The following is a 24,546-nucleotide window of genomic DNA, read 5'->3' as shown; positions in this document are numbered from 1 at the left end:
AAATAAATGATAGCTCCAACTGCACGATTGACAGTGCTTGCCAGATACAGTGTAGACGTCAATCTGTAAGGATCATAAACACAAACTCCATCATGAAGATAAACACTTTGTCACATAATGGGGGTTTATACATCGCATTTGATCATCTTTGAAGTCACTGATAAGCCCTGCATGTGAGTGGATTAATTGGTTTGAAAACCCTTGCTCCATTTGGCCATGAATATGATTAATGAATTGATTATGGGATGACGGGAAATCACAAGGATAATCACACAAATCATATTATGACTACTTCGGTGTAAGCATAGAGACGAGAGAGTGTCTAAAGACTCTGAGAGGGTTAAACGTGTACTTATTTCAGTGATCAGTCTCTGTGATCAGGCCAGAGGCAACGATGCCAGACTGACAGGCAGTGAGATGAAACCGGAGAGACCGACAGATGAGGGAGAGAAAGTCTGGACTTGGGGTAGGGGGTCTTGGTAGCAGCAGAGGCACGTGTAGGACATTAAAACACATTCCAGTTACAGTAATAAGTACACTGCTGTTATCGCATTTCACCACATGATGTCTGTTAACCACGTCTTCCCTTATGCAGGAAAGGCAAAGACAAACGAAAAAACACTCAACTCACAGATTTGTATCCCCTGGTTTCAAATGACTTAATGCCCTGGCTTCTCCTTACACTTCGAACCTGAGCTCAACTGCCTAATGCCTACTCTGTTCATTTGATTGACTCAACAGCCATGTGAAGTGAAATTACAGTTTCATTTCCATAATTGGATATATTAGAAGCGGTGACCGCAGGGGCAGCTCTGTGCTGTCTGTGAAACACAGAGCGTCTTTGTTCTCAGAGGAAGAGAGAGCGAGATTCATGGGCTCAGGAACACAGAGGGACATCCCTCGTCCAGGAGGAATGAGAAACAGGTGTGTCTGAGGAAGACCAAAGGACTGAACTCCCTCTCCTGTGAGCATTAAGGAACAGAAGCCTCCATTACACACTGGCTATCGATTTCAGAACACCAATGAAGACATACATGCTGTTGTACCGAGGGCTGTAAAGTCCAAAACAGAGGTTCAAAACATCTGATCTTCGAATTAAACGGATCAATCCTGTCCTAAGCTACACCTTGATCATTATATATAGGTAGACTGATGGAGTGTATTTTATGGGAAAAATATTATTTTCTCCTTTGTGTCAGACATAGTGAGCAGCTACCTTATGTATCATGGCAACAAAAGGGGAAGACCTGGAGCCGCATTGGCTCCTTGAGAGGTTTGGCAGGCCGCCTGGTGTTGGCTGAATATTACGGCAAGAAATTAACTGAGGTTAATTACGCTGTGAATTGCTACCACATGGAGGCAGGCAGCTTAGGCAACCAGTTCAGCAGGTCAATATCCCACTAAAACCCATCGCTTACCCATAAGCACCCTGTTCTCAGGTGCAAGCTATGTGCAGGTAGAAGTGGGTTCCAGTTTATGGGAGAGTGTCAGTCCTCTATCTCTGCATGTCAGGGGGGAAGGGCAGGATGTGAAGTCTGTCAGAAGAAAGCAGTACAAGGCAGTGCCTTAAAAAGTGCTTCCATAAGCATGTAATTATGAGATTTCATCTCTAAAAACAAGCCAGGGTTCAACAGAGAAAGAGGTGGGGTTTTACAGTGTCAGGCTCGGGAGTGTTGACAGGCTAAGTAACAAATTACACATTGCTGAAGTAAAGATGTGGAGACACAAGCGGCCTTAGGGCCCAAATACTGTTCCTCCAGTATCAGGAGCCGGGGTTTTAAGTGATTGAAAGTTAATGCAGATGATTTCTCAAGAAATGTACACACAAGTTAAACACAAAAAGCCCGGCTGGAAAGTGGTACTGTTTGCTAGACTGTGACGCCAGGCCTTTTTTTTTCTTGCCCTGCAGTACACAGAAAACGAACACAAGCTCATAACCGTTACTTGTCCATGTCAGTTTATGGAGCAACAGTAAATAATCTAGACATTATTTAAGAATAACTGACAAGCAAGAATAACTGACATAAAAAGAAGTGCATTTATTCTTTTTATTATTATGTGTTTGGAAAGGTCCTTCCCTCCAAACGTGCTTCTGCAATGAGTTTACAGCAAAACGGCAACAAACTAAAGCAAACTGGACTTGGAGTTTGGCTCATGAGATAGGGATGCTTGGAGAGTCTTTCTCTCAGAGGAGATTTTAGTTGAGCCCATAAATAAAGGTAGGTGGTCCTCCTATCCCGCCTACTCAGGAGGGAATCTGTTGTCAGAGATAATTACAGAGACGGGAGGTTAGACTAGATCTTGCAGCTAGAGTGACATAAGACCTGCTCTAAGATTTCCTGCCTGTCCATAAACAGTTTGTTTTTTTACTGGTACAGAAACAAAATGGTGCCATGCTGTTCTATGGTGCCCATTTAGATATAAGACAGGATATTAGACACCACTGCAACACTTATAAATTCATCCAGTTTGTACAGTTAGGTCTCTGGCCTACATTCTAAAACCTGTCAGCCCTCGGCTCAAACATTTGAACTCCAAAAGGAAGTTAACAATTCCCACATCTGTCTGAGGAAGTGCTGTATTACTCATAGTAGATCCACTTCAACTACTAAATACTTAGCTTTCACTGTGGGTCAATGAAGGGATATGTGATACAATGAAGCAACACAACATGTCGCCGCTGCTGGAATAGCTGCAGTAGCCTGAAGGTGAGGGTATCCCTTCACAATAAAACAGCATAGGGTTTCTACTGTTGAAAGGGAGATTTCATCACTGACTAATACCCCTGTTGTCATTGAGTTCCTGTTTGCTGTGAAGCTACCCATCACAGTCTCCAGCATAATCCACAGAGAAAGTGAGGATTACAATATAGAAAAATAACCTGAATCACACCAATCATTTCTAATGCAATATTTATTCAGTTGGAAAACATTGAGACAGTGATTACATTTTACTCAGCAAATGTTTTATAAGATACTTGTTTCTAAGTTCAACTATACCAGTAGAAAAATATATTACATCATCACAGCATTCCTTTAAAGATCAAAATGGAGCCCCCTTAAACTTACAATTATTGTATTTACATGCACACTACAATATAAAATATGTCTTTTGTGCTTCTGTGATTTCATCATTTGATCAACATTTTGATAAGCTGCTGATTTCACCTCATATAACTTTTGCAATTGCAAACACACATCCAAAGGCCACACAAAGTCAATAACAGAAAGATGTACATAACCTTCATAGTCATTCATTCAGCCTCAGCGGTCAGTTTCTGTCTAGCTGGCCTTTTTTACTTTGATATCAACGCATTATTTCTAGCATAGACATCATAGACAGAACAAAACAACAGTCTGGTGGACCTCATACTACCAGCCACACAGTTGGAAATGGGTGGTAGCCAAACGGAGATCTTTCTTCTTTCTCAGGGTGGCACACCTAGTCACCCCTGACCTCAGTTGTTTTTGGGCTGCTCCTCGGGCTGCTCTTCAGGCCAGTCCTCAGACAGCCTGCTCCTCCTCTGGTCCTTCCTCCTCCTGGAGACTTGGGGGGCCTGCTCCTTGGCCTGGGCCTCAGACTTGTGCCCCGAGTCGTTGTGTTGCCTGGAGTAGCGCTTGCACTTGCAAGAGGTCACCACGGTGATCTTGTAGGTCCGTGAGCTGCCGTCCTGACACTGCAGCCTGATGCGCTGTGTCCGAGTCCGGTCGATGACGCAGCGCCACTCCTGGGTCTGCCGCCGGCTCCAGTACTTCCCAGGTTGCCCTCCGCCAATCCAGTTGGGCAGGAGGTGGGCAGGCAGGCACTCCCCAGCGCACACCAGCTCCTTCACGGGGTTGAGGCTGGTGCACTGTCCATCAGAGATGTACTTGGTGGATCTTAGCTCCCTGCAGCCCATCTCACCCTGCTCTGTAACCAGTAGAAATGGAGACCAAAAGGTTAATACGGTTATGACAGCTATAAGCTGTATGTACAACTTGCATTACTTAATTTATATATGTTGGGGCAATTATACAGCATTATAAAAGACAATTGGACAGTTTTTTTCATAATAGACTGTAATTGTTTTTAGGGCAGATTTGTTATAGCAGTGAGGACAGTTTGACGTTAAAAGATACAAATTCACATTGTCCGGCATTGTCCAATCCAATTTCCTACTACTTTTTCCAAAAGACTTCAACCACCGAAAAAACTTTTCTTTTAAATTAATGATTAACTAACTATTTAGAAAGAAAGAAATAGCAAGATTGCGCCCACCTTTGCGCGGAGCGCTACCCTGTTGTCTCCCCCCGTTACGCGCTTGATTCATCGATATATTGCTTGGAGTATCCGGTGCCAGATCGATGACTTGAGCGTTTACATTTTCCGTTGCGTCGTTTTTAACAGCTGGACAGTTCCTTATCATGAGACACAGAGCAAAGATGTGGTACCAAAGACAAGTAAGAAGCATCGCTGCACCTTTTCTTCGGCAGAAGTTTGTGATTTTGTGATCTCTGAATTTTTGATGTTCAGTTACAAATGGCAACACTATGTGCACCACATAGGTATTTTGTCGTTACTATGTTACCTTAGCTTTAGTTAAACCACTTATATACCTGTCCCCTTGTTTTGGCAACAACGTCAGCGCGGCTGGTTTCTGAATGAACTTATTACGCACGAACACGCCCACAAGGATTTGTCTTTTCCTTTTTTTCTTTACATATTGTGTGCTCATCTGATAAAGAGCAGTTCACAATTTAAATATATAGCCAAGCCACACATTCGTGCAATCAGATAAATGGTCAGTAACAGACCCTAACGTCAAGAGATACACTTATTTCTAAATGTATTATATTTCAAGTTTCATTACATACAGAACTGATGGAGAAAAAAACCTTAAATAACTCCTAGGCAGACTTCCATAAGGAAGTGGACCATGCCAGAAACTTGGGATCAAACGATGGAACCCGATGGGAAACAAATTGTGTTGCTGTATGAATCCCATCTGCTATGTATGAGCTCACCAATATGATGTATGTTCAAAATGTAAATTGCACAGTGGCAACACAAAGAGCCGTCTCCTTCTTCATCCTGAAGAAACTTTGCCTATAAGAATTAGGTGTCCTCTTTCACCCGTTTCCCAGGGCTCTGACAATGAAGTTACCCGGACTCTCTCAGGCTATGTGTCCCTTTTGATACGGGTGAAAATAAATCCACTCTCTAACTGTCCAGCTCATGCCACCATTGTTCCCGCGAAAGTTTTTTTTTTTTTTTTCAAAAAAAAAAAGAAGCCTAAAAAGCCTTGCTGTCAAAATGATCTCTTGTTACCCCAAAAAGCTGTGTTAGTCATGTTGAAGAGGAGCAGAAGCAGGGTGAGGAAAGCGGGGGGGGTGAACCTCGGGGGCTTGAAAGAAGACTATCAGTTATATGAGCCGTCACAGCGTTCGCTAATTTTTACATCTCAGAAAAACAGAAACTTGAGCTCCACCTTTTATGCCCCCCTGAAGCCTTGAGTGAGTCTGACATATGGGCAAGAAGTGAGGGAGATAATGGAGAGGGGGGGGGGGGGGTTTGAGGGGGGTGAATTATGAGTCTATTGACAGGCCACATGACGAGGGGCCATGCTCATTAGTTGGTCTATGGGCAACAAGGTCCAGGGTTCCTCCCCATGGGATAAGAGAGTACATTAGATACATGAAGAATGAAATCTCCCGGGAAACAGAGCGGTATGGAAGAGCAGAGCATCGCCGAAGGATCCGCTGTGCGTCTGTGACAAGGTCTGAACACTGAGCATAGAAGTCTCCTGTTCCTTCTGGTGTGTAACCAGATCAGGATGACATTGAAAATGCACCTTAATGGGCACTCATTATGGTGTGCATATTTTAAATGTATTTAGTCATTTGGTGAAACAACATGAAGGCTCAATCAGGGCATTAAGTCTACACTGTGTCCATTTTCTGTTTCATTTTAATCCGCCAGGTGACTGTTTCCAGTGTGACTTAAAGTGTAATGTACATGTCATTTAAATAGGCAGTGATAAGGAATTATGAAAGGAGCAGTACTGTACAAGTGTAGAAAGGGACTGATATCACCATTTCATAATCTCATCCCTTGCAAAGCTATTGGGACGTACTGTACCTGTAATGTACACATAACCCATGAAATATCTGTGGAAGAATATTGAAAAGAGAACTGCTGCCCCCTAGTGTCAGAGCAGTGTTAGAAAATATAGCCTGGTCCTAACCAGAGCCATAGAAAAATATTTTTTTCTTTTTTTTCTTTTTCTATGGCTCTGGTCCTAACCAGACTCTCGTACATTTCATTTGTACAGAGAGTCTGGCCTCGCTCCATTGACAAGCGTTGACTTCCTTGTAGGCGGGTACTCTGTTGAAGTTTAAAACTATTGGATCTGCCCAGCCACTCTGATCTGCCATAACCAATTGCTAGCGTTCGCCTTAGCCAATTCCTTCACCACTACTGTAACAAAGCTAGCTGCCGTAGCTGGAAAATCAAACTGTTCCCGAACCCCGTGGGGAGGAGGGCCACAACATCATGGCCACCAACAAAACTCAGCAAAACTTGTTCTTGCTCCGGCTTAACTTTATGGATTTCGGCAGTGTTGCCAACGGATCGAATGGCTTCGCTCGCATCTTTCTCCGCCGCCATTACGGAACTACAACACACACTAGCGCACGACATCAACGTCATCGTTCTCAGCCACTCCCTCTGTTCGCTGATTCGCCGGTAGAAAATCAACCTGAAAAATCTGACTTACTTGCCGAATGGCCAGACCTAGTACAGAAGCTAAATCCAAATTGAGCGGAAGTACGTAGGAGGGCAAAGCCAGGCTAGAGAAAATAGGGCACAATCTTGAAATCAATAGAAATGTCGGTAATGCAAAGCTAAGACGTCAACATTTAAGAATAGCACTCTTTATTGACAGTAGAAAGAAGAATACGCACTTTACAATTTAAGACAAGCAATTTAGAGAGGTTTTCCAACCGATAAGGAAATATAGCACCAACAAGGTTAGAATGTCATTGGTGGATTGCTTGACCTTCTGAAAACTAAATAAAACACAATTAAGATAAAACATACACAAATTATCAACTTAAAAATATCTATATATAACACATACAATATACTTAATTTGACAAACAGCACACAATTTGGCTATGAATGTAGTTTTCTTTCCTTTTTATATTAAAGGTTCAAATAAAGCACTCATTAGTGACATTGCAGATTCACAGGAATGTTTGAAGACTTTCCACAGAGGATATGGCACAAATATTTGTGGTTTCACAATAACCATGTAAGGCATACACTGTAAGACCAAGAGACATAAACAAACAGCATGTCCTACAGAATAGATACACTCAGTGCCTCTACATACATCATATACAAACCAAGTCTAAACTCCATCGTTCTTTCCTTCATGGCACTTCTATGGCTGTGAAATCTCAACTCAGCACCCACAATTCTGAAAAATCGACTTGTTTCCTCTTCTGCAAGCATGCCGCTCCACCATTGGTGCAAACACACTAGGTGTTTGTGGCACCCGGCTGTCCCTCTAGACTACTGAACCAATGAGGGCTCCGGGGGGGGGGGGCCGTAGCACAGACCTCATAGCTCAGCCGATAGGCTGGTAAAACCGAAAGATCGATCCCTAACGGCCTTGAGGTCACATGTGGATGAGGGGAGGGGCTAAGAATGTGCCAGGGCTCCTCCCTCTCAGTCCTGGGAGTAGGTGGGGCCTGGGGCAGCAGAGGAGGAGGAGGGAGGGGGGGTGGTAGAGGAGGTGGAGGGGCATCCTAGTAGCTCGGCTGGGCAGCTGGCGGCCGCGACCTCCTCTGCTCTCACACACAGCTCCTGGAGGAAGTTGGCAGTCTCCTTCACCAGGTCGTTCTCATCCTCCACTAGAACACAATCAGAGAACAGAACATAAGAGTAGAGCAGAGTAGAGTATAGTAGAGTAAAGCAGACAAAAGCAGAGTAGAGTAGAATATAGTCGAGTCAAGTGGAGCAATGCTGTCCACCATTGATGATTAGAAGCAGTCACCATTGAGTTCTCTCAGCCTGGGTGTGTCTCTCTCAGGGCCCATCTCTTGAGCTTGCAGGGCTCTGCAGATCTTTTTATGGGTGAACCAGTGGAGCCTCTGACACGACAGGCTGCAGTAAATCAGCTGGAAGACAGGTAGGATGAGGTTAGGATGAGGTAGTAGCTGAAAAAGTTGGTTTTGTCTACGTACTTGTGCCTGATTAACATATTTGACTTGGAGGAGAGGTCTGAGTCTAACAGGGATCTAGGCACAGAGAGAAGGTCAGAAAGAGAGAGAGAGAAAAAGAGAGAGATCTAATCTTTAGTCCTACCGATTTGCAGAGCGAGCACCGCTTCCCTGCCCCCCTATCCCCACATGTAGCACAATAGTCAGCGTCCACAAAGGCCATCTTGCCCGTCAGAGCTTGGGTTAGCACCGAGAAGGCTGTTGGGTCGTTGCCCTAGAAACAGAAAAAGCGTTGATTGATGATGGGGCAAAAAGTAGCCACTTTAACATAACAAACAAATAGAACACAAACAAATTGCAGTAAAGGGTGGACAGCCAGAGTTTCTACAGAGAGAACAGAACCATGCAGCATCAACCTGTTGTCTGGAAGTTTACTTACAATCTCCACAGGGGCGATGCTTCTAACCAGCTGCTGAAGAAGCGTAGCCTCACAGTATGGAAACTTTCGGATGCACTCCCGAATGAACTTCTCCTGGTACTGTGGGAAGCCATCGCAATCCCTCCCTTTCAACAAGCTTGCATAAAACATTGAAGGAATAAGAGGGTAAGTACTTCTCCAGATACTGTAACAACCTAAAAGCAATTAGGTTTAAAAGTACTGGTGGGTGTTCTCTGGGATGGTAACGGAATAACAATAATCGAAACATACACTAATCTGAGATATATAGATGTTTACAAGTCATCATTTCAGTCATGCCAATGTGCATGCTTCCAGTCACCTAATCTTTAGCCAGACTCCGCCCCCTCGGGCTCCACCCACCTCTTGACAAGAGCGTCCAGCTTGTCGTCGCGCTCCAGGAGGAAGGCAAGGCATTTCTGCAGAACGCAGCTGATGTAGTGCATCTTCATGGCCAGCACTTCATTCATGTCTTGCTGCTTGACACACTGTTCACACAGCAGGTCCATAACACGGTAGCACTTCTCCAGAGCGCCAACATCCACCAGCAATGGGTTCTCTTTCACTAACATCACCATCTGAGAGAGAGGACAAGGCGGAGAGAGAGAGAGAGAGAGATAGGAGAGAGAAAGAAAGTGGAGAGAGAGAGAGAGAGATGGAGAAAAAAAATACTAAGAGAAACAACTTACAGAAGGTAGAGCAGAGCTATCCAGTTACTTCTCAAATGCCATTCAAATCTCTAAGTAAGTAAGTAAGTGACAGAAAGCAGAAAGAAAGTGTTAAAAAGAGGAGAGTATGCTAAACTCATCCTAAGATCTTGTTCACAGTAGACTGTTTATATCACACCCTATCCTTTGCTCTGCTCTGGTACGGCTTGGTGTCTTTGATAGGAAGCAGATGTAGTCATCATGGTTCACATTTCAAAGTGGGCAAAGTTAAACAAAACATTTTAAGTGAAACAAATTGTGATTTTCCAATGTTTCCAAATGCATTGCTTTCTCCTTCAGACATACACATGAGGACCAGATGATAGCTTTTGTTTCTCGTCACGGCGGCTAAACAAGCTACTATGACTTGGGTGTTTAAGTACAGTTTCCATGCCTTTGTGACAGTCATAAACTGTGCTTTTTGTGATTTTGGCCGCCAGCCAACAAACTTCAACTACACAAATACAGATTAGCACACCATCAGCCATGCATGCTTTAAAAGAAATTAGAAAAGTTGTTTTTGTATACATGCTGAATAAAATACAAAGAAGAATATACTTAAATTAATCAAACAATTCATAAATTCAAATTAATTCATGGACTTGCTATGTTACTGTACAGTGTCAGTTTGTCCTGCGTACATTCCCAGTCAGTCAGATATATATAGACGATCCCAAAGAAGTCAGGGTGCCAGTGGCTTGTGTTTGAGCCAACATCAATCATGTGGGTCTTATGGAATCTAAAGGGCACAAGGCTGTCCAGGCCCAGCTATGAAATGAATTCTCCGACTCATGTTCCACTAACAGCATATAGTAGCCATGTACCCCCTGTTGTCAGTCAACATATCTACTGTACATCCAATCTGATGGATTTGACATACTGCCAACCATTTATTGCCAACTAAGCTGCCTAAAAATGTATTAGTCCCTGAGAGAACTATTTAAAAAAAAAGTTATAATATACAATTTGATATCCTATGCAGTAGCAATAGAAACTATCTAGTGACTGAGCTTTTCTATCTCCTAAAAGGCTTTCTACTGAAAATCATAACTTCCAGATAAAAACAAACATTAAAGCACTTAAGAAGCTGTGATTGATATGTACATGATCACATTAGGCACATTAGATCTGGAATCAAATAAAGCATAATAGACAACTCATTGATTCAACTAAATCTGTTCTATATTTTACTCCACCTGTTGTTTGTCTATGAAAAAAAGATTAGCCGTTAACTCCCTCTAAAACTACCTAAAACTTCATAGTGACTGTATCCCATCAACTGTGTTACAATGGCATCAGAATCGAAACAGTCCAGTACCTTGACTGGGTTGAGGTTGGTGGTCATGATGATCTTGTGGAGCGGCCCAGCCAGTTTGGGGGGCAGTTTGGGTTCCCTCTCCAGCCCCTGGGGCCTGGTGAAATACTCCAGCCTCGCCAGCGAGAAGAAGTTGTTGATCACTGTCACACAGTCATGCTGGCCTGAAGAAGCAGAGGAAGAGGTGGACTGATAAAGGAACCCTCAGACAGGTTAGCTCATGTGCAGGAGTCATGGGCTGTGCTAACTTAATGAGGTGTGCTGAGTTTATTTGCAGTTTTTCAACAAGTACAGGTAACAAGTACACAAGTGCAGGTACAAGTAGGGGCAGATCTTGGCCTCAAAGTGCACTTCTCACCCACAAAGGCAGCCATCTGTGCAGCTGTGCGGCCCACAGAGTTGACCAGGTCAGTCTCTGCTCCTGCGTCCAGGATCATGGTGGTGATATCTGTATTTCCTGTTGAGACAAGAACCACATACAGGGGTATACGTCAAATGGGAAATCCTGCCCATAGACCCCAGTTTCTCTCTTTAGGTCTTGTTTTGATGGATAATTATGTTGTTAGAAGTCAACTCCACATAAAGGTGTCGCTGACTGACCTGAAAGGCCTGCGAACATCAGTGCGGTGTAGCCATAATCATGCTCGTTGTAGTTGACATCTGCCCCGTGCTGCAGTAGCAGTCGGCACATTTCGGCCTTGCCCTTGTATGCTGCATGCATTAAAGGAGTCATACCATACTGAGAGGAGAGCAGGGGAGGAAGGAGAGGGAGGACAGGAGGAGAGGAGGATAGGAGGAGGAGGAGAGGAGAGGAGAGAGAGGAGAGGGACCAGAGGGAGGGATGGTTAGAGATTAGACACTTGGTGGTAAGAGCTTTGTGCAATGAGAGTTCGTTTTTTTGTTAATCAGATTTTAAATTGAGTCTCTGACTAATCTCATTCACAAATGATAACAGTGCCAGTCTGAATTATTTATGCATTAAGTGCTGCCGTAGCAACAACAACGTGTGAAAACGAGGAAAAACATGTTAGACCTGCTATGATATAAATCCACCTGACAGTTACTGTGTTGTTAATGATGTCAAAGTCTGCTGTCACATCTGATCTTGACAGACCAGAAACACTTATGAACTGCTGTTTTAAACCCACCCCCTGCTCCTGGAGACAAAGGCCCCTGAAGGACTCTGAGTGGTGCATCTAGTGGCATGATGCTATTACACAATACCATGGAGAAGTGCATCCGGCCCTTAAGAGTCTTCTCCATATGTCTTCATAACAATGACTAACATATGCTGCTTATGCCACCCCATCAATGTATCACAGTTGTATAAAGACATCTAAAGTAGCAGCAACATAATTCTACTCACTGTCACAAATATCATGAATGTCAATCAATTCTCAGTGCTCAATTCTTTGCGTTTAACTGAAATGGAAGATGTGAACAATTTTGGAGATACTTGACTGATTTAAACTTCACAGTTTCTGTTGAATTCCAAAATTATTTGCAATTTGAGGAATTTTTGTTTTGTTTTATTGTTTATTAACAAATAACAAAGGTACCCAATCTTACCACAGCCTTCTCAGTGAAGATTATGGACTCGTATAATACTGTCTACCCTCCCATACCTCATCCAAACAGTTCACCCGGACATCATTGCTTCCAAGTAGCCTTGCAACTTCTTGTTCATCACCTTTATGAAAAAGAGGACAACACAAAACAATGATACAGTATATATAAATTATATATATCTTTTCACACTGAATATATAATATTCATCCCCAAGGGGAAAAGGCATAATTGTCTCACTCCACGTTCAATCCATTAGGTTCTGGAAACAGATACTACATAATCATTGTTTCGACATCGTTATGACAGTAAACCTTTTTATTCATGACTGAATGAGAACCTACAATGACTCAAAATAACTTTGACCAGACTTACGACACCACATTGGCAACTAGACAAGGTGCGGTTATCATGCCTTAATTTTTTTATTTAGAAAAAGATCGATAAAGTTATAGTTGCTACATAATTGAAAGGTTTGAAAGGTAACTGTTTTCTTAAACAATTCGATATCTAACATATTAAGAACATACTCCTTACCTGCGGCAATAACCTGTAATAGTTCCCTCTCTGCCGCTGAAAGATCCCCCTTTTTTGGAGCTGCCATTGTTTTACGGCAATATTCTTGTGACAAACAGTACACAATCTCTTGCTGAAGATGCTCGTTATGCTTGACAGGTTACACCCTCTGCAAGACTCAGGTGTGGGCTGAGGGCTAGAGTAAGTGACTCCACCAATTTATAACACTGTCACTAAACTGTTAGATAAACCATCCTTGGAATACACCACAGAGAAGCAAAGAGGGGTGCCTTAGATTTATCTCGGACTGAAAACGGAAAGAAACCCGTATTTGTCTCAATGTATTGCGAATGTTCCGTTTAAGACCAATTACTACTTGCCAGTCTAATATTTATCACTTTGCGGGGTCATATTTGAAATTGTAGCTGTATCACTATTTGAGGAAGCCCCTATTTTAGGTACATAGGATTTTGCCGGGCTGCATATTACCAGACTGCCACTCGATGTACGTTGATGTGTATCTGAGTTCCTTGCCTCTCTTCGACCACCTAAACTTGCTAGTCACCCACAGTCAGGTAAGTCACTATTTTTCTATGTTATCCTATTAACATTCATTAGAATTGCTATATCTCAATGTCGTAAAAACTTACAAGATTTAACATTTGTTGTCATACAAAAATGTGCCTATTGTTGATGATTCAGTGGCAATTAGTCCTATACTCACACAAGTAGCCTAAACATTAAGAGCTGATTGTATTCGTTTTTATAGACCGCAATTTAGGCCATGATATGTATCTTTGTTATTTTGTTAGCGGTCTAATTAAAGATCTTTAGATGTAGAAGCACTGCCACAGGTGCGCGATATTGTTCAACAACAAGTTGAAGAAATGTTTGTTTAATTCGTCACAGTGTGGACAGAAGAGGATTAATTTGAAGGGTGAATACCTTTCCTCCTTTTCAACACACTGAGAAAAGGGATTTTGGAAATTGATAAGAGCGTCTGCTAAATGACTAAATGATATAGCACAGCATCTATACACGTGTACAGATTATCACATATCTTGAATTGAAAGGTTGTCAGGGTGAAATCTTTCAAGGGCATTCCTGGAATGCTGCGATTTTGTTTATAGAAAAGCGGCGCACTTCAGGCTACCGTTAGCCTACTCCCTATAATTAATCGGTTGTAGTGTTCCGGTGGACCTTTCTTGCCGGCGGCCAAATGCAGTGCTTTAAAAGGCTCGATGTGGCTGACAGTTTTGTGCAGCCTGTTCAACCTAACTGGTACGTATCTAGTCGAGCTCAACTTGTACAGGCCTAGTCCTTTTATTCGAGTATATAACTTCGTTGGACTCATCGTGCATTAATTCACGGAAGTGGAAACCTTCAGTCATGATAAAAAAGCAGGGTGTGGAGGTGAGGATGAAAATCCTTCGTCCTGTCTTCTCTCGCCAGGCCTTCTCATCACCCTCTTGAGGGGGCACCTAGATAGCCTATCAGACCACTTCAGATACTTTCCAATAGTTTGCTTGTCTCTCACTCTGGTCAATGTTTTCTGCTATGTTGGCTTTGCTTCCTGGAATTTAATGAGGAGAACATTATTTTGGGCATGGGGTGTCAACTGGGCGTACAGCCCACACACCCCTGGAGGGGGGTGGGGGGGGGGGGGGGGGTGGAAGAGGGGGTTGGAGGGCTGGGGCATGACAAGTCTTTTTGATAATGCACATGACCTATGTCCGCACACTGTGTTATAGACTGGGGACTGTGGTGACAAACTATTTATTTGGCATGGCCATGGCATATTCAAAATTCAACTGCCCATGAAATAAAATCTCAAAATGGAGAAGAAACATGTCAAATATGCAGAAGTGTGTGGTAGAGAGGTGTTGAGATGAACAAAGAGCTGTTCCTCATATACTCCCCTCTCAGGTAACACAGTAATGTCTGTGAGATAGAATCTCTGCATTACATTTATGCATTTAGCAGACGCTTTTATCCAAAGCGACTTCCAAGAGAGAGCTTTACAAAAGGTCATAGGTCATAGGTCACTGATCATAACAACGAGGTAGTCCCAAACATTGCAAGCAGCCGAAACATGAAGTATACATTGTGAAAAAACAAATAAGTGCCAAAGGGAAAAATCATATAGGAGCATGCAGTTAAACAAGTTACAATTAAACAATATGAAACTCAAAAAGTGCAAGTACAATTAAACAACATGAAACCCAATCTCTGAACAGCTGTACTATTTCTGCCCAAATCACACATTTAAACTGACATGAACTCATCTATCTTTTCCTCTTCTTCTACATCCCTCTCTCTTGTTCACTCAAACACAAACACATAATTATACACGCAACCACAAACATGTACACAAACACAAACGTACACACACATACAAACACAAACACACACCACTGTGAAATTCATCCAGGGGGTCCCAAGAGTAGGCACGCTGGTGCTTAGCCCAGCTACCTCTGCTCTCCTTGGGGTGAAGAAATGGCTCTGAGTGGGTCCCTTGGTGCTCCTTCAGGGCCTCTCCTCAGAACACAGTGAACATCAGCTGATAGATAGAACAAAAGTAACACACACACCTAACGCTGTGTTGTGGTGTACAAGGACAGGTGATACATCATGGAAACACGGCTTTCAAACACTCATTTAAATTCTGTGAAATACATTTAGTTTATTTTCCAAGTTGTCATAGTGCAAATTCAGATCATGTATTCATTTTTCAATGACTGCAGCTGTAACATTGTCAAACTGCTGTGTCAGTCAGTGGGAGCCTTTAATGGTGCTTATATGTGTGAGTGGAGAACACTAAACCACCCACACGCTTCAAAAGAGAGAGAAAAAATGGAGATTTGTACCTACTATAAGTGTTTAACAGTGTGTCCTGTACATTAGGTGATCCAGAGCTAGCCCTATACATAAAGCTATTGCAGGAACCACTGTTTTTAAGTTCTAGCATCTCTATAACAGAATCTGTCAAGCCAAAGTGACCGCGGTGAACCAGACAGCTTTCCTTGGAATCTGTTGACTACAGAATCCATTCAGTTGTCGTAGATTAGAACGTGCTGTAATCCTTCCCCGACCGGTTGCCTGAGGCTCTCCAAAGTAAGAGTCTGCCCGCTACAGAAATGGCTGCCCTCTCATTGAGTATTCTGATTTGGACCAGCTGTTGGAAAGAAGTGTGCACTGCATGTGCATTGTTTTTCTTGTGTGTGTGTGTGTGTTTGTGCATGTACCATGGCAAGAGATGTCCTAGCCCAGAGAAAGCAAGAGAGACAGAAAGAAAGAGAGTGAAAGGGGGCATGTATGTGTGTGTGTTTGGGGATGGGTGTAAGGGGGGCTTGGAGAGAGTCTGAAGTTTGCACTGTGGGGATGAGCTCCCTATATTTAGCACAGAGCACAAGGTTGGCAAGCAGGACAACTCTTCAACAGTTACACTCAGGCCGACACTGTGTTAAGAGGAACTCACAGCTGGTAAGCAAAGGGCGGAGACCTTGAACATTGAGGCTTACAGGGTGTCCCTCAGTGGTTAGTCTGAGGAAGTGTGAAACCTAGGGTGATAAGATATGTTATCATAGAACCATATAAGCTTTGCTTGACCACTTTTCAAATGTATCAAATCATTTGTACATATCATGTACTTAACAGAAAGGTTACTAATTAAATCATATCTTTATATAAAACACAAAAGGGGTTACTGTTTGGACCTTGTGTGTGTTTGTCCATGTGTGTGTTAGATGATAAAAAAGTGTTTAGTGCTAAGAAGTGTTGTGTTTTCCTATTCAGGACTTTTATGAATACCGGTAAGCAGCAGAAGCCAGTGCTTACAGGCCAGAGGTTTAAGACCAGGAAAAGGGGTAAGTACCTCAGACAGCTGTTCGTGGCCGCATGCTCGCTCTTTACCAGACACGTTGGCAAGGAAACAAATGTTTTGTTGTGTTGCAATGCAATGTTGCAAAGGTACTGAATGTTCTTTGCAAAGTCTTGTTACTATGAACAAGTTTAGAAATATACTCTTGTATACTCGTATAATTGTAATACAAGGTGTAAATAAACAGCAGAAGATTTGTTTGATGACAGTTTATTAGTGACCAAACCTCAAGATATTTTTTGCTCCAGACAAAATGTGTTGAATGTTTCGGCAGTCAAGGTCCCTCTCAACCTCCGGTGTTGGTATTCTCAATATTAGCTGGTCTGTCGACTCAATACTCCAACAGCCAACAAGCACATACTGTCCTCACACTCTACACATATTCTCACTCCCATACAGTAAACACTTTGAAGCCCTTCCCTAAACTTGACTGAGTTGCAAGGCCTGCCTGCAGTGTTAACAGGTTGTTGTTGGCATTCTCTGGCTCTTACACAAAACCTCTACATAAAACCCTGCTTGCAGGCTGGTTTACTGGCCAGCTTGCCCGACTAGTTGGAAGGTTGTTTTTTGGGGCTGGCTAGTTGGTTATCTGGCTGGGAGGATGGTTTGTTGACCAACTGGTTGGTTGGTTGGCTGCCTAGGTTGCTGACTGGCTCAAGTTATTGACATATTTGTAGCATGTCCAAACTGCCCCACTCCCAGTGTGGCCACCTCTAAGTTATGATATTTAGATGTTTGTGAAGACACAGACAGGATTAAGCAGGGCAGCCCCAAATCAATCCCTGCCCAGGAGTTAGGTCTTCTCAGGTCAGAAGTTACACGTCCCATACCTGGCTCTGTGTGTCTGTGTGATCAGCTACTTTATTTATTAGTTTATTTGACAGGGACAATGCAGTTAAACATAGCTACAGAGCAAAGTTTGCAGCTGATGTGATGCACATAGAGATTATAGCAAAAGCTAATTTTCAACTCCCGTCCCTGGATGGGCCTTTCTACAATAGCACATAATAAAAACAATATACAATTTTAAAAATACAGATTAGAAAAATACACATTCAGAACACACGCATTCTAAGAACTAATTCTTAGCTTTAATCCCTGCTGGCAAACACCCTGAGAATAGACATCATCCACACACTGAGAATAGACATCATCCACACCCTGAGAATAGACATCATCCACACACTGAGGATAGACATCATCCACACACTGAGGATAGACATCATCCACACACTGAGAATAGACATCATCCACACCCTGAGAATAGACATCATCCACACACTGAGGATAGACATCATCCACACACTGAGGATAGACATCATCCACACACTGAGAATAGACATCATCCACACACTGAGGATAGACATCAACCACACACTGAGGATAGACATCATCCACACACTGAGAATAGACATCATCCACACACTGGCTTACAGTTGACCTCACTCAACTCAACTGTGTTACGAATGACAACACCTATGAACAGCAGATGTTAGTAGACATCCCCGCCCTAACCCTCTCCCTCTGTCTTCCCTCCCAGATGAAAAGGAGAAGTTTGAGCCCACAGTTTTCCGAGACACGATCGTTCTGGGCCTCAACGAAGCAGGAGGGGACCTAGACGCTTTGGCCAAGTTCCTTGATGTCACGGGCTCACGACTCGATTACCGTCGCTATGCCGACACCCTCTTTGACATCCTCATCACAGGGAGCATGCTCGGTGAGTGTGTTCTGGGTGTCTGGGATGCATTAGGAAACCTTTCACAGAGGGAAATGTAATCTGTTGCGATCATGAATAGATTCAAACCAATATTGTTGTCATGTGGTATTCCCCCAAGATGGTTATTAGACACATTTAAAGGGTGTTAGATTAGCATAACATCACATTATAAAACCCTACCCCACATTACAGTACATTACATTTATGCATTTAGCAGACGCTTTTATCAAAAGCGACTTCCAAGACAGAGTTTTACAAAAGTCCATAGGTCACTAATCATAACAACGAGATAGCCCCAAACATTGCGGGTAGCCAAACATGAAGCATACATTGTGAAACCAAGTAAGTCCCAAAGGGAAGAACAATAAGAGCATGTAGTTAGACAAGTTACAATTAAACAGCAAGCCCCCAGGATCCATGTAGCTAGGCGACAAAGAGAGGAGCGTGTGCCGTCGGCAACAGTGGACGAGTGACCAGCTGGGTGCAGGGCTGTGCTCGCTCGCCCAGGCAAGGACAAAGTGATCACTGCTGGCTTTGTCAGATTAACACAGTAATGCCCCATGATCAAAGAGATCCTCTCCTCATCACCCATTACAGACACTCTCTCTTGGAGAGTGTCTGCTTCTGTCCGTGTAAGGCTCAGAAATCTGTGTGGCTCCTTGAAGGTCACCAGAACAACGTTTTCCAAACTTTGACAATTCATTTGACTCTTTAAGTTTTCCACATTTTATTGTATTTCCCATGTACATGCCTGAACATTGGAGAAGGCGCTGGGCTTTAATAATCAAATATATTATAACATCAGGGTACAAGGGCAGTACAGAACAGTAATTGTGGGAAACGTAGTGGAGTTTGAGGCATTGCACAAGGTATTATGTTTGTAGCTAAGCTCAGTGTGTCGGTACGCTGTAAGCTTTTGAACTTCAATGACCTGTAGGCCTAAGCTGCTAGATGTTCTTAATCAGTCTGGCTTTCCACTCTTTTTTTGTTTATATACCTTGATCCACACATGCTGTCACTGCCCAACACACACACACATACACATGGGCAATTACATTAACACACATAAACCCAGAAATACATATGCACACACGCTCACACAGGACCACACATCACACACACACTCACGCTTGCATGCACCGAACACACCTAGAGGACATTAACACACATGAACCCACAATACACACACTCATTTCCATCCTGTCCCTTTAATCTGTCTCAAATTAGTTTATTGTACTTCCAGGTCTGAATCTAGAATGAAGCACTCTCTGTCAAACCAATTAGAGCTAAAAGGTTTACTCCCGCTCTGTATAAGGGGCACAGTACTACAAGCTGTGGACACAAAAGAACCCAGCCTCTTGAATCCTGTTACTCTGACAATGAGTGCGTAGATTGATTAAGACAATGGAGTTTGCGCATCAGATGTGATCTGATTATAACACAATAACATCACACAGGGTATTATGTTTAAATTCAAGTCCTTTTAACAGGACTATAAGCCTGTCCAAAACTGACAGGACAACAGGTCAACAATGGAGAGGTATTCTCCCTGGCAGGCAGGCAGGCAGGCAGCAGGTTTGTATATTCTCCTGTTGTCATTAATCTACAGGAAGAGATTAAATGTCATTGGCAGCATGAAAAGTCGCAGGACACAACAACCAGATCAATGCTGTATTAATGTATATATAGCCAGAAGAGAGAAGAGGGGAGGGGAGATCAAGGAGGAGGGGAGAGGAGAGGGGAGTCATTTAAGTTATTGGGATCAGACATTAGTCAGGGAGTTTCCCAACAGAATTGGATGGGGCTGTTAGGCATTGCAGTAAAGTTGTGTAATCTCATTAAAGACTGATTACCGTACATCAAGCAGTGATTGGGCCAAGGGCAGAAACATCCCCACTAAGCCCTTAGTCTATTGTGGTTACACAGGGATCCTAGCCAGTGCAACCCAGTTAACCATCATTTAGAATCGACCAAAAATAGTTTCAAAAGGGTGTTGTTGGCATAATTAGATGAGATAGTAGAGCATGGTTTTATCATTGTTGTGTCTGAATGCATGTATTCAATATCAGTTTGAGGCCCTGCCCATTGTTGTGACTTGTGGATATCTAGTATAGTGGGATATTCTGAGCTGTGGAATCAAAGGTTCAACAGAATTGAAGTCTTTGACCTTTGACCCTGCTTTCCCTGACTCAGCTCCCGGAGGGACGCGCATCGATGAGGGTGACAAGACCAAGGTGACGGCACACTGTGTGTTCACTATCGAAGAAAATCATTCTGCCCTCAAACGCTATGCTCAGGTATGTTTCAGCAACCCCTCCCCCCCCATTTATACACATGACGTGCTCCATATTGGCACTTAGACTTTAAGGCCATGGATTATACCAATACAAGGGGGGGGGGGGGGGTACATATAATTCACCCTGTCCACATCCTCCAGGATTTACCATTATTCTCTCTCTCTCTGTCTCTCTCTCTCTCCCTCTTAGGTTTTTAATAAGCTCATCAGGAGATACAAATACCTAGAGAAGGGCTTTGAAGAGGAGATCAAAAAGGTAAAATGCCATGATGTCATCTTTCTCACCTCATCAGTTGTTGCCAGGGGACCTCATCATCCTGTCTCTTGTCACTTCCTGTTGCAGCTGTTGCTCTTCCTGAAAGCCTTCAGTGAGTCTGAGCAGACCAAGCTGGCCATGCTGACCGGCATCCTCCTGGCTAACGGAACACTGCCCCCCCCTATCCTCACCAGCCTCTTCAGTGACAATGTTGTCAAGGAAGGTGTGTACGTGTGTGTGTGTGGTGTGTGATTGTTTCTCTGTGTGGACGGGGAATGTTTGTGTGTGAAGAGGTGCATGTGTGTGGTCGTGGAGTTTTGTGTGTATAAATGTGTTGTTGTACATGCAATAAGCTATATAACACTCATTTGATCTGTACTTTGCAGGCATCTCTGCATCCTTTGCAGTAAAGATGTTTAAGGCGTGGATAGCCGAGAAAGATGCCAATTCAGTTACTTCTGCCCTGAGAAAGGCCAGCCTCGATAAAAGACTGCTGGTGAGGATTGAGGAAGCATAACATGTTATTTTATTCTCTCCGGAACACCCTGAGTGTTAGTGTCGAGAGACTGTCTCCATGGAGACGGTTTTCACTTGTCAGGTGCAGACTTCAGGTGTTGTCATACATGCACTATGATTATGATGAGGATACGGGAGGGTTAGTCTGTTGTCGTGCTCATTGCCTCTTAAGTCCACATAGTCATTTTTATACCAGAGCTGCAGCTTAAAAACTACATCAGATTTCATTATTTACTTAGAATGTCGATATTTTGTAAATGTTTCCATTTGTCTATAAATTACCTCCTCCTAGTTATGTTTGTGGATTATCAATCTGATCATTCCAGGAGTTGTTTCCTGTCAACAAACAGAACGTGGAGCATTTCTCTGTGTACTTCAACGAAGCGGGGCTGAAGGAGTTATCAGACTTCCTGCGTGTGCAGCAAAGCCTGGGAACCCGCAAGGAGCTTCAGAAAGAGCTGCAAGAGCGCCTGTCTCAGGAGTGCCCCATCCGAGAGGTAGCACGTCTCTCTCAGCAGGGAGGGTGGAAATAGCACGTCTCTCTCAGCAGGGAGGGTGGAGATAGCACGTCTCTCTCAGCAGGGAGGGTGGAAATAGCACGTCTCTCTCAGCAGGGAGGGTGGAAATAGCACGTCTCTCTCAGCAGGGAGGGTGGAGATAGCACATCTCTCTCAGCAGGGAGGGTGGAAATAGCACGTCTCTCTCAGCAGGGAGGGTGGAAATAGCACGTCTCTCTCAGCAGGGAGGGTGGAAATAGCACGTCTCTCTCAGCAGGAGGGTGGAAATAGCACGTCTCTCTCAGCAGGGAGGGTGGAGATAGCACATCTTTCTCAGCAGGGAGGGTGGTTGTGATGCACCCTTGATTAGCGTTATGTACTGTATGTGTGAAACAGACGCTATCTAGCTCCTCTAGATGGCTGAAGATGTACAACAGTTTACCTGTAAAAAACACTTCGTTTCAGTACATCAGTACATTTTTCTGGTATTTGCAACAAAAAAAGTGTGTGTATGTACTGTATGTGTACACTTTATCTTGTGTGTCTTCTCCATCTTGTGGTAGATGGTGGTATATGTAAAGGAGGAGATGAAGAAGAATGAGCTTCAGGAGCAGGCTGTGATTGGTCTGTTGTGGACGTGCCTCATGAACGCTATGGAGTGGAACAAGAAGGAGGAGCTGGTCACCGAGCAGGCTCTCAAACACCTCAAGGTACAGCTACACCACCTCCACAACTATCCTAACTGTACTGGACCACAAATTAGGTGTCTCCAGCAACTGGCAAACATATTGCAGTGCTGTGGCAATGCTGGTCTACTGTATTACTGTCCTTAATAGTGATTTTTTAAATAACCCATGACTGTGTCCTCTCTCTCACACTCTCTCCCTCTCTCTCTCCTCCACTCTCTCTCCCTCTACCTCTCTCACCCCTTCTCTCTCCCTCTCTCTCTGTAGTACTATGCCCCTCTGCTGGCTGTGTTCAGCACCCAGGGCCAGTCAGAGCTGGTCCTGCTGCTGAAGATCCAGGAATACTGCTACGACAACATCCACTTCATGAAGTCCTTCTGCAAGATTGTGATGCTTTTCTATAAAGGTGGGTTTCCCCAAATAATCACATCCTGGTGTGATAATTGCCTCTTTCTTCGTTTTTTGTTTCCCCTCCCTACTGTGACTTGGAGTGGGTATGTGATGCTCTGTCTGCCTCTCCGGGATAACCCCCCCCCCCCCCCCCCCCCCCCCCCCCCCCCCCCACAGCTGACGTACTGAGCGAGGAGGCCATCATGAGGTGGTACAAAGATGGACACTCTACCAAAGGGAAGAGTGTCTTTCTGGAACAGATGAAGAAGTTTGTCGAGTGGCTGCAGAATGCTGAAGAAGGTAAATGAACGACCGCAGCTGTCAGACGTACAACTGTCCAACACGAGCACAAACAGGAGACGCGAAAACTGTTATTTTGACCACTAGAGGCCGCTAATGAGTCTTGATGTAATTGTTTCCCCCCACAGAGTCTGAGTCTGAGGGAGAGGAAGATTAACCACTGGACAGACAGGAGTCGCTCTCTACATCCTGTGGCCAGTGTCCTGTGTCCCGGCCCCTGTAGTCCCCACTTTGCATTTAGCGTCCAGCCACGCCAGTCCTCTTGGGCCCAGACCACAGGCCCTAGGTAGCCAAGCAAGTCACCAGGGCATATACCACTTGACACCTCAGCAAAAGAAGACATGTCAAACTTTCCACAAGGTCACACACTCTGGTGTAAGAAAAACTCCCTTTAACAATGTTGTTCAGGTATAGCGATAAGGACCTCATAATATGCTGTAGATTTTGAAACTTGATTTATGAAACTCGCATATATGGAACATGGCAATGCTTTGATCTTTTTATGAATAAAGTGTTTTGTATGTATTATTTTGCTTTGTCTGATTTGAAACCACAATACAAAACAACTTCACACACGTTTTTGTAGTTAAGTAACTCAACCAGAAAATTACCTGAAAAGGAAGTAGCATACTTCCAACCAATCATTAAGTTACTTCACCTTGAACATGTCTGCAACAATAAGAGGTATGCTGGGCTGCTCCTGTGACCTATGCACATGGTCATGGAAACAGCTTTTAATGGCCTTGAGTCATGCCGTTTATATTCAAAGGTTCAACTCCCCAATTCCCGCATCAGGTAATACATTAACGACTGTGGGAAATTGAAAACAGTTTCACCTGTGGACGTGGTCGGTTACGTCCAGTGGAGCCAGTGCTTTAGTTTCAATATGTTACAGTAACAAATGCATGCACGTCAGTGAGGCCTTTTGGTATTCATGCTGACATCAGTTTCAAGTTGAATACAGAGAGGAGTAACTCACACTGGACGATTAAGCATACGAAACTTGAATCGAATTGTCACACGGTTATACAATGAGTGACTGTACTTAGACTAGAGAATAGACTATTTTATATGATAAGTACTAAGTTTAGGCCATCCGACGACTGATGGAACGATGAATTTCTGACGTCATTTAAGCGGACGACGTTCAGCTCTCATCCACCCAACTGCCAGCGTCTCCCGCAATGATTTGCATACAAATGACATACATTCTGCTTTCGCCAATCAGAGGACTAGCATCTTC

At 43.6% G+C, this 24,546-nt stretch overlaps 3 protein-coding genes across 6 annotated transcripts; 1 reads left to right on the top strand and 2 right to left on the bottom strand.

Annotated features, from left to right (window-relative positions):
• Positions 1-2,894: 2,894 nt before the first annotated feature.
• sostdc1b (sclerostin domain containing 1b) lies at positions 2,895-4,624 on the bottom strand. The gene is made up of 2 exons (XM_047019336.1): positions 4,258-4,624; positions 2,895-3,909 (listed from the first exon to the last, which is right to left on the bottom strand). The coding sequence occupies exons 1-2, from the start codon at positions 4,448-4,450 to the stop codon at positions 3,458-3,460; spliced, it is 645 nt and encodes a 214-aa protein (XP_046875292.1). The 5' UTR covers positions 4,451-4,624; the 3' UTR covers positions 2,895-3,457.
• A 2,317-nt stretch (positions 4,625-6,941) lies between these two features.
• On the bottom strand, positions 6,942-12,982 carry LOC124467294 (ankyrin repeat and MYND domain-containing protein 2-like). The gene is made up of 10 exons (XM_047019533.1): positions 12,787-12,982; positions 12,309-12,373; positions 11,284-11,422; positions 11,042-11,140; positions 10,687-10,847; positions 9,025-9,239; positions 8,644-8,779; positions 8,350-8,478; positions 8,039-8,162; positions 6,942-7,895 (listed from the first exon to the last, which is right to left on the bottom strand). The coding sequence occupies exons 1-10, from the start codon at positions 12,851-12,853 to the stop codon at positions 7,711-7,713; spliced, it is 1,320 nt and encodes a 439-aa protein (XP_046875489.1). The 5' UTR covers positions 12,854-12,982; the 3' UTR covers positions 6,942-7,710.
• A 253-nt stretch (positions 12,983-13,235) lies between these two features.
• Positions 13,236-23,831, top strand: bzw2 (basic leucine zipper and W2 domains 2). 4 transcript variants are annotated; one of them, XM_047019868.1, is made up of 13 exons: positions 13,236-13,340; positions 16,561-16,631; positions 18,186-18,362; positions 20,556-20,659; positions 20,849-20,914; positions 21,002-21,137; positions 21,301-21,410; positions 21,757-21,927; positions 22,491-22,637; positions 22,881-23,019; positions 23,181-23,303; positions 23,432-23,466; positions 23,511-23,831. In XM_047019868.1, exons 2-12 carry the CDS (start codon positions 16,568-16,570, stop codon positions 23,458-23,460), a joined length of 1,266 nt encoding a protein of 421 aa, XP_046875824.1. In that variant the 5' UTR covers positions 13,236-13,340; positions 16,561-16,567; the 3' UTR covers positions 23,461-23,466; positions 23,511-23,831. The 4 variants fall into 4 exon arrangements, with proteins under 4 accessions (XP_046875824.1, XP_046875825.1, XP_046875822.1 ...); XM_047019869.1 differs by having other exon boundaries at positions 21,781-21,927; positions 23,432-23,831; XM_047019866.1 differs by having other exon boundaries at positions 23,432-23,831.
• Positions 23,832-24,546: the final 715 nt, after the last annotated feature.

The sequence above is a fragment of the Hypomesus transpacificus genome, chromosome 4, assembly GCF_021917145.1.
Source record: "Hypomesus transpacificus isolate Combined female chromosome 4, fHypTra1, whole genome shotgun sequence".
NCBI classification, from domain to species: Eukaryota; Metazoa; Chordata; class Actinopteri; order Osmeriformes; family Osmeridae; genus Hypomesus; species Hypomesus transpacificus.
This window is presented reverse-complemented; position numbering and strand designations above follow the sequence as displayed.

Coding starts and splice junctions, on each gene's coding strand:
- sostdc1b (XM_047019336.1), bottom strand. CDS start 4,450: ATGCTTCTTACTTGTCTTTGGTACCACATCTTTGCTCTGTGTCTCATG. Junction 3,910..4,257: donor GGGTAGCGCTCCGCGCAAAG/GTGGGCGCAATC, acceptor TACTGGTTACAG/AGCAGGGTGAGATGGGCTGC.
- LOC124467294 (XM_047019533.1), bottom strand. CDS start 12,853: ATGGCAGCTCCAAAAAAGGGGGATCTTTCAGCGGCAGAGAGGGAACTA. Junction 12,374..12,786: donor ATTACAGGTTATTGCCGCAG/GTAAGGAGTATG, acceptor TTTTTCATAAAG/GTGATGAACAAGAAGTTGCA. Junction 8,780..9,024: donor CTGGACGCTCTTGTCAAGAG/GTGGGTGGAGCC, acceptor GTTTTATGCAAG/CTTGTTGAAAGGGAGGGATT.
- bzw2 (XM_047019868.1), top strand. CDS start 16,568: ATGAATACCGGTAAGCAGCAGAAGCCAGTGCTTACAGGCCAGAGGTTT. Junction 20,915..21,001: donor TTGAAGAGGAGATCAAAAAG/GTAAAATGCCAT, acceptor TTCCTGTTGCAG/CTGTTGCTCTTCCTGAAAGC. Junction 22,638..22,880: donor AGGCTCTCAAACACCTCAAG/GTACAGCTACAC, acceptor CTCTCTCTGTAG/TACTATGCCCCTCTGCTGGC.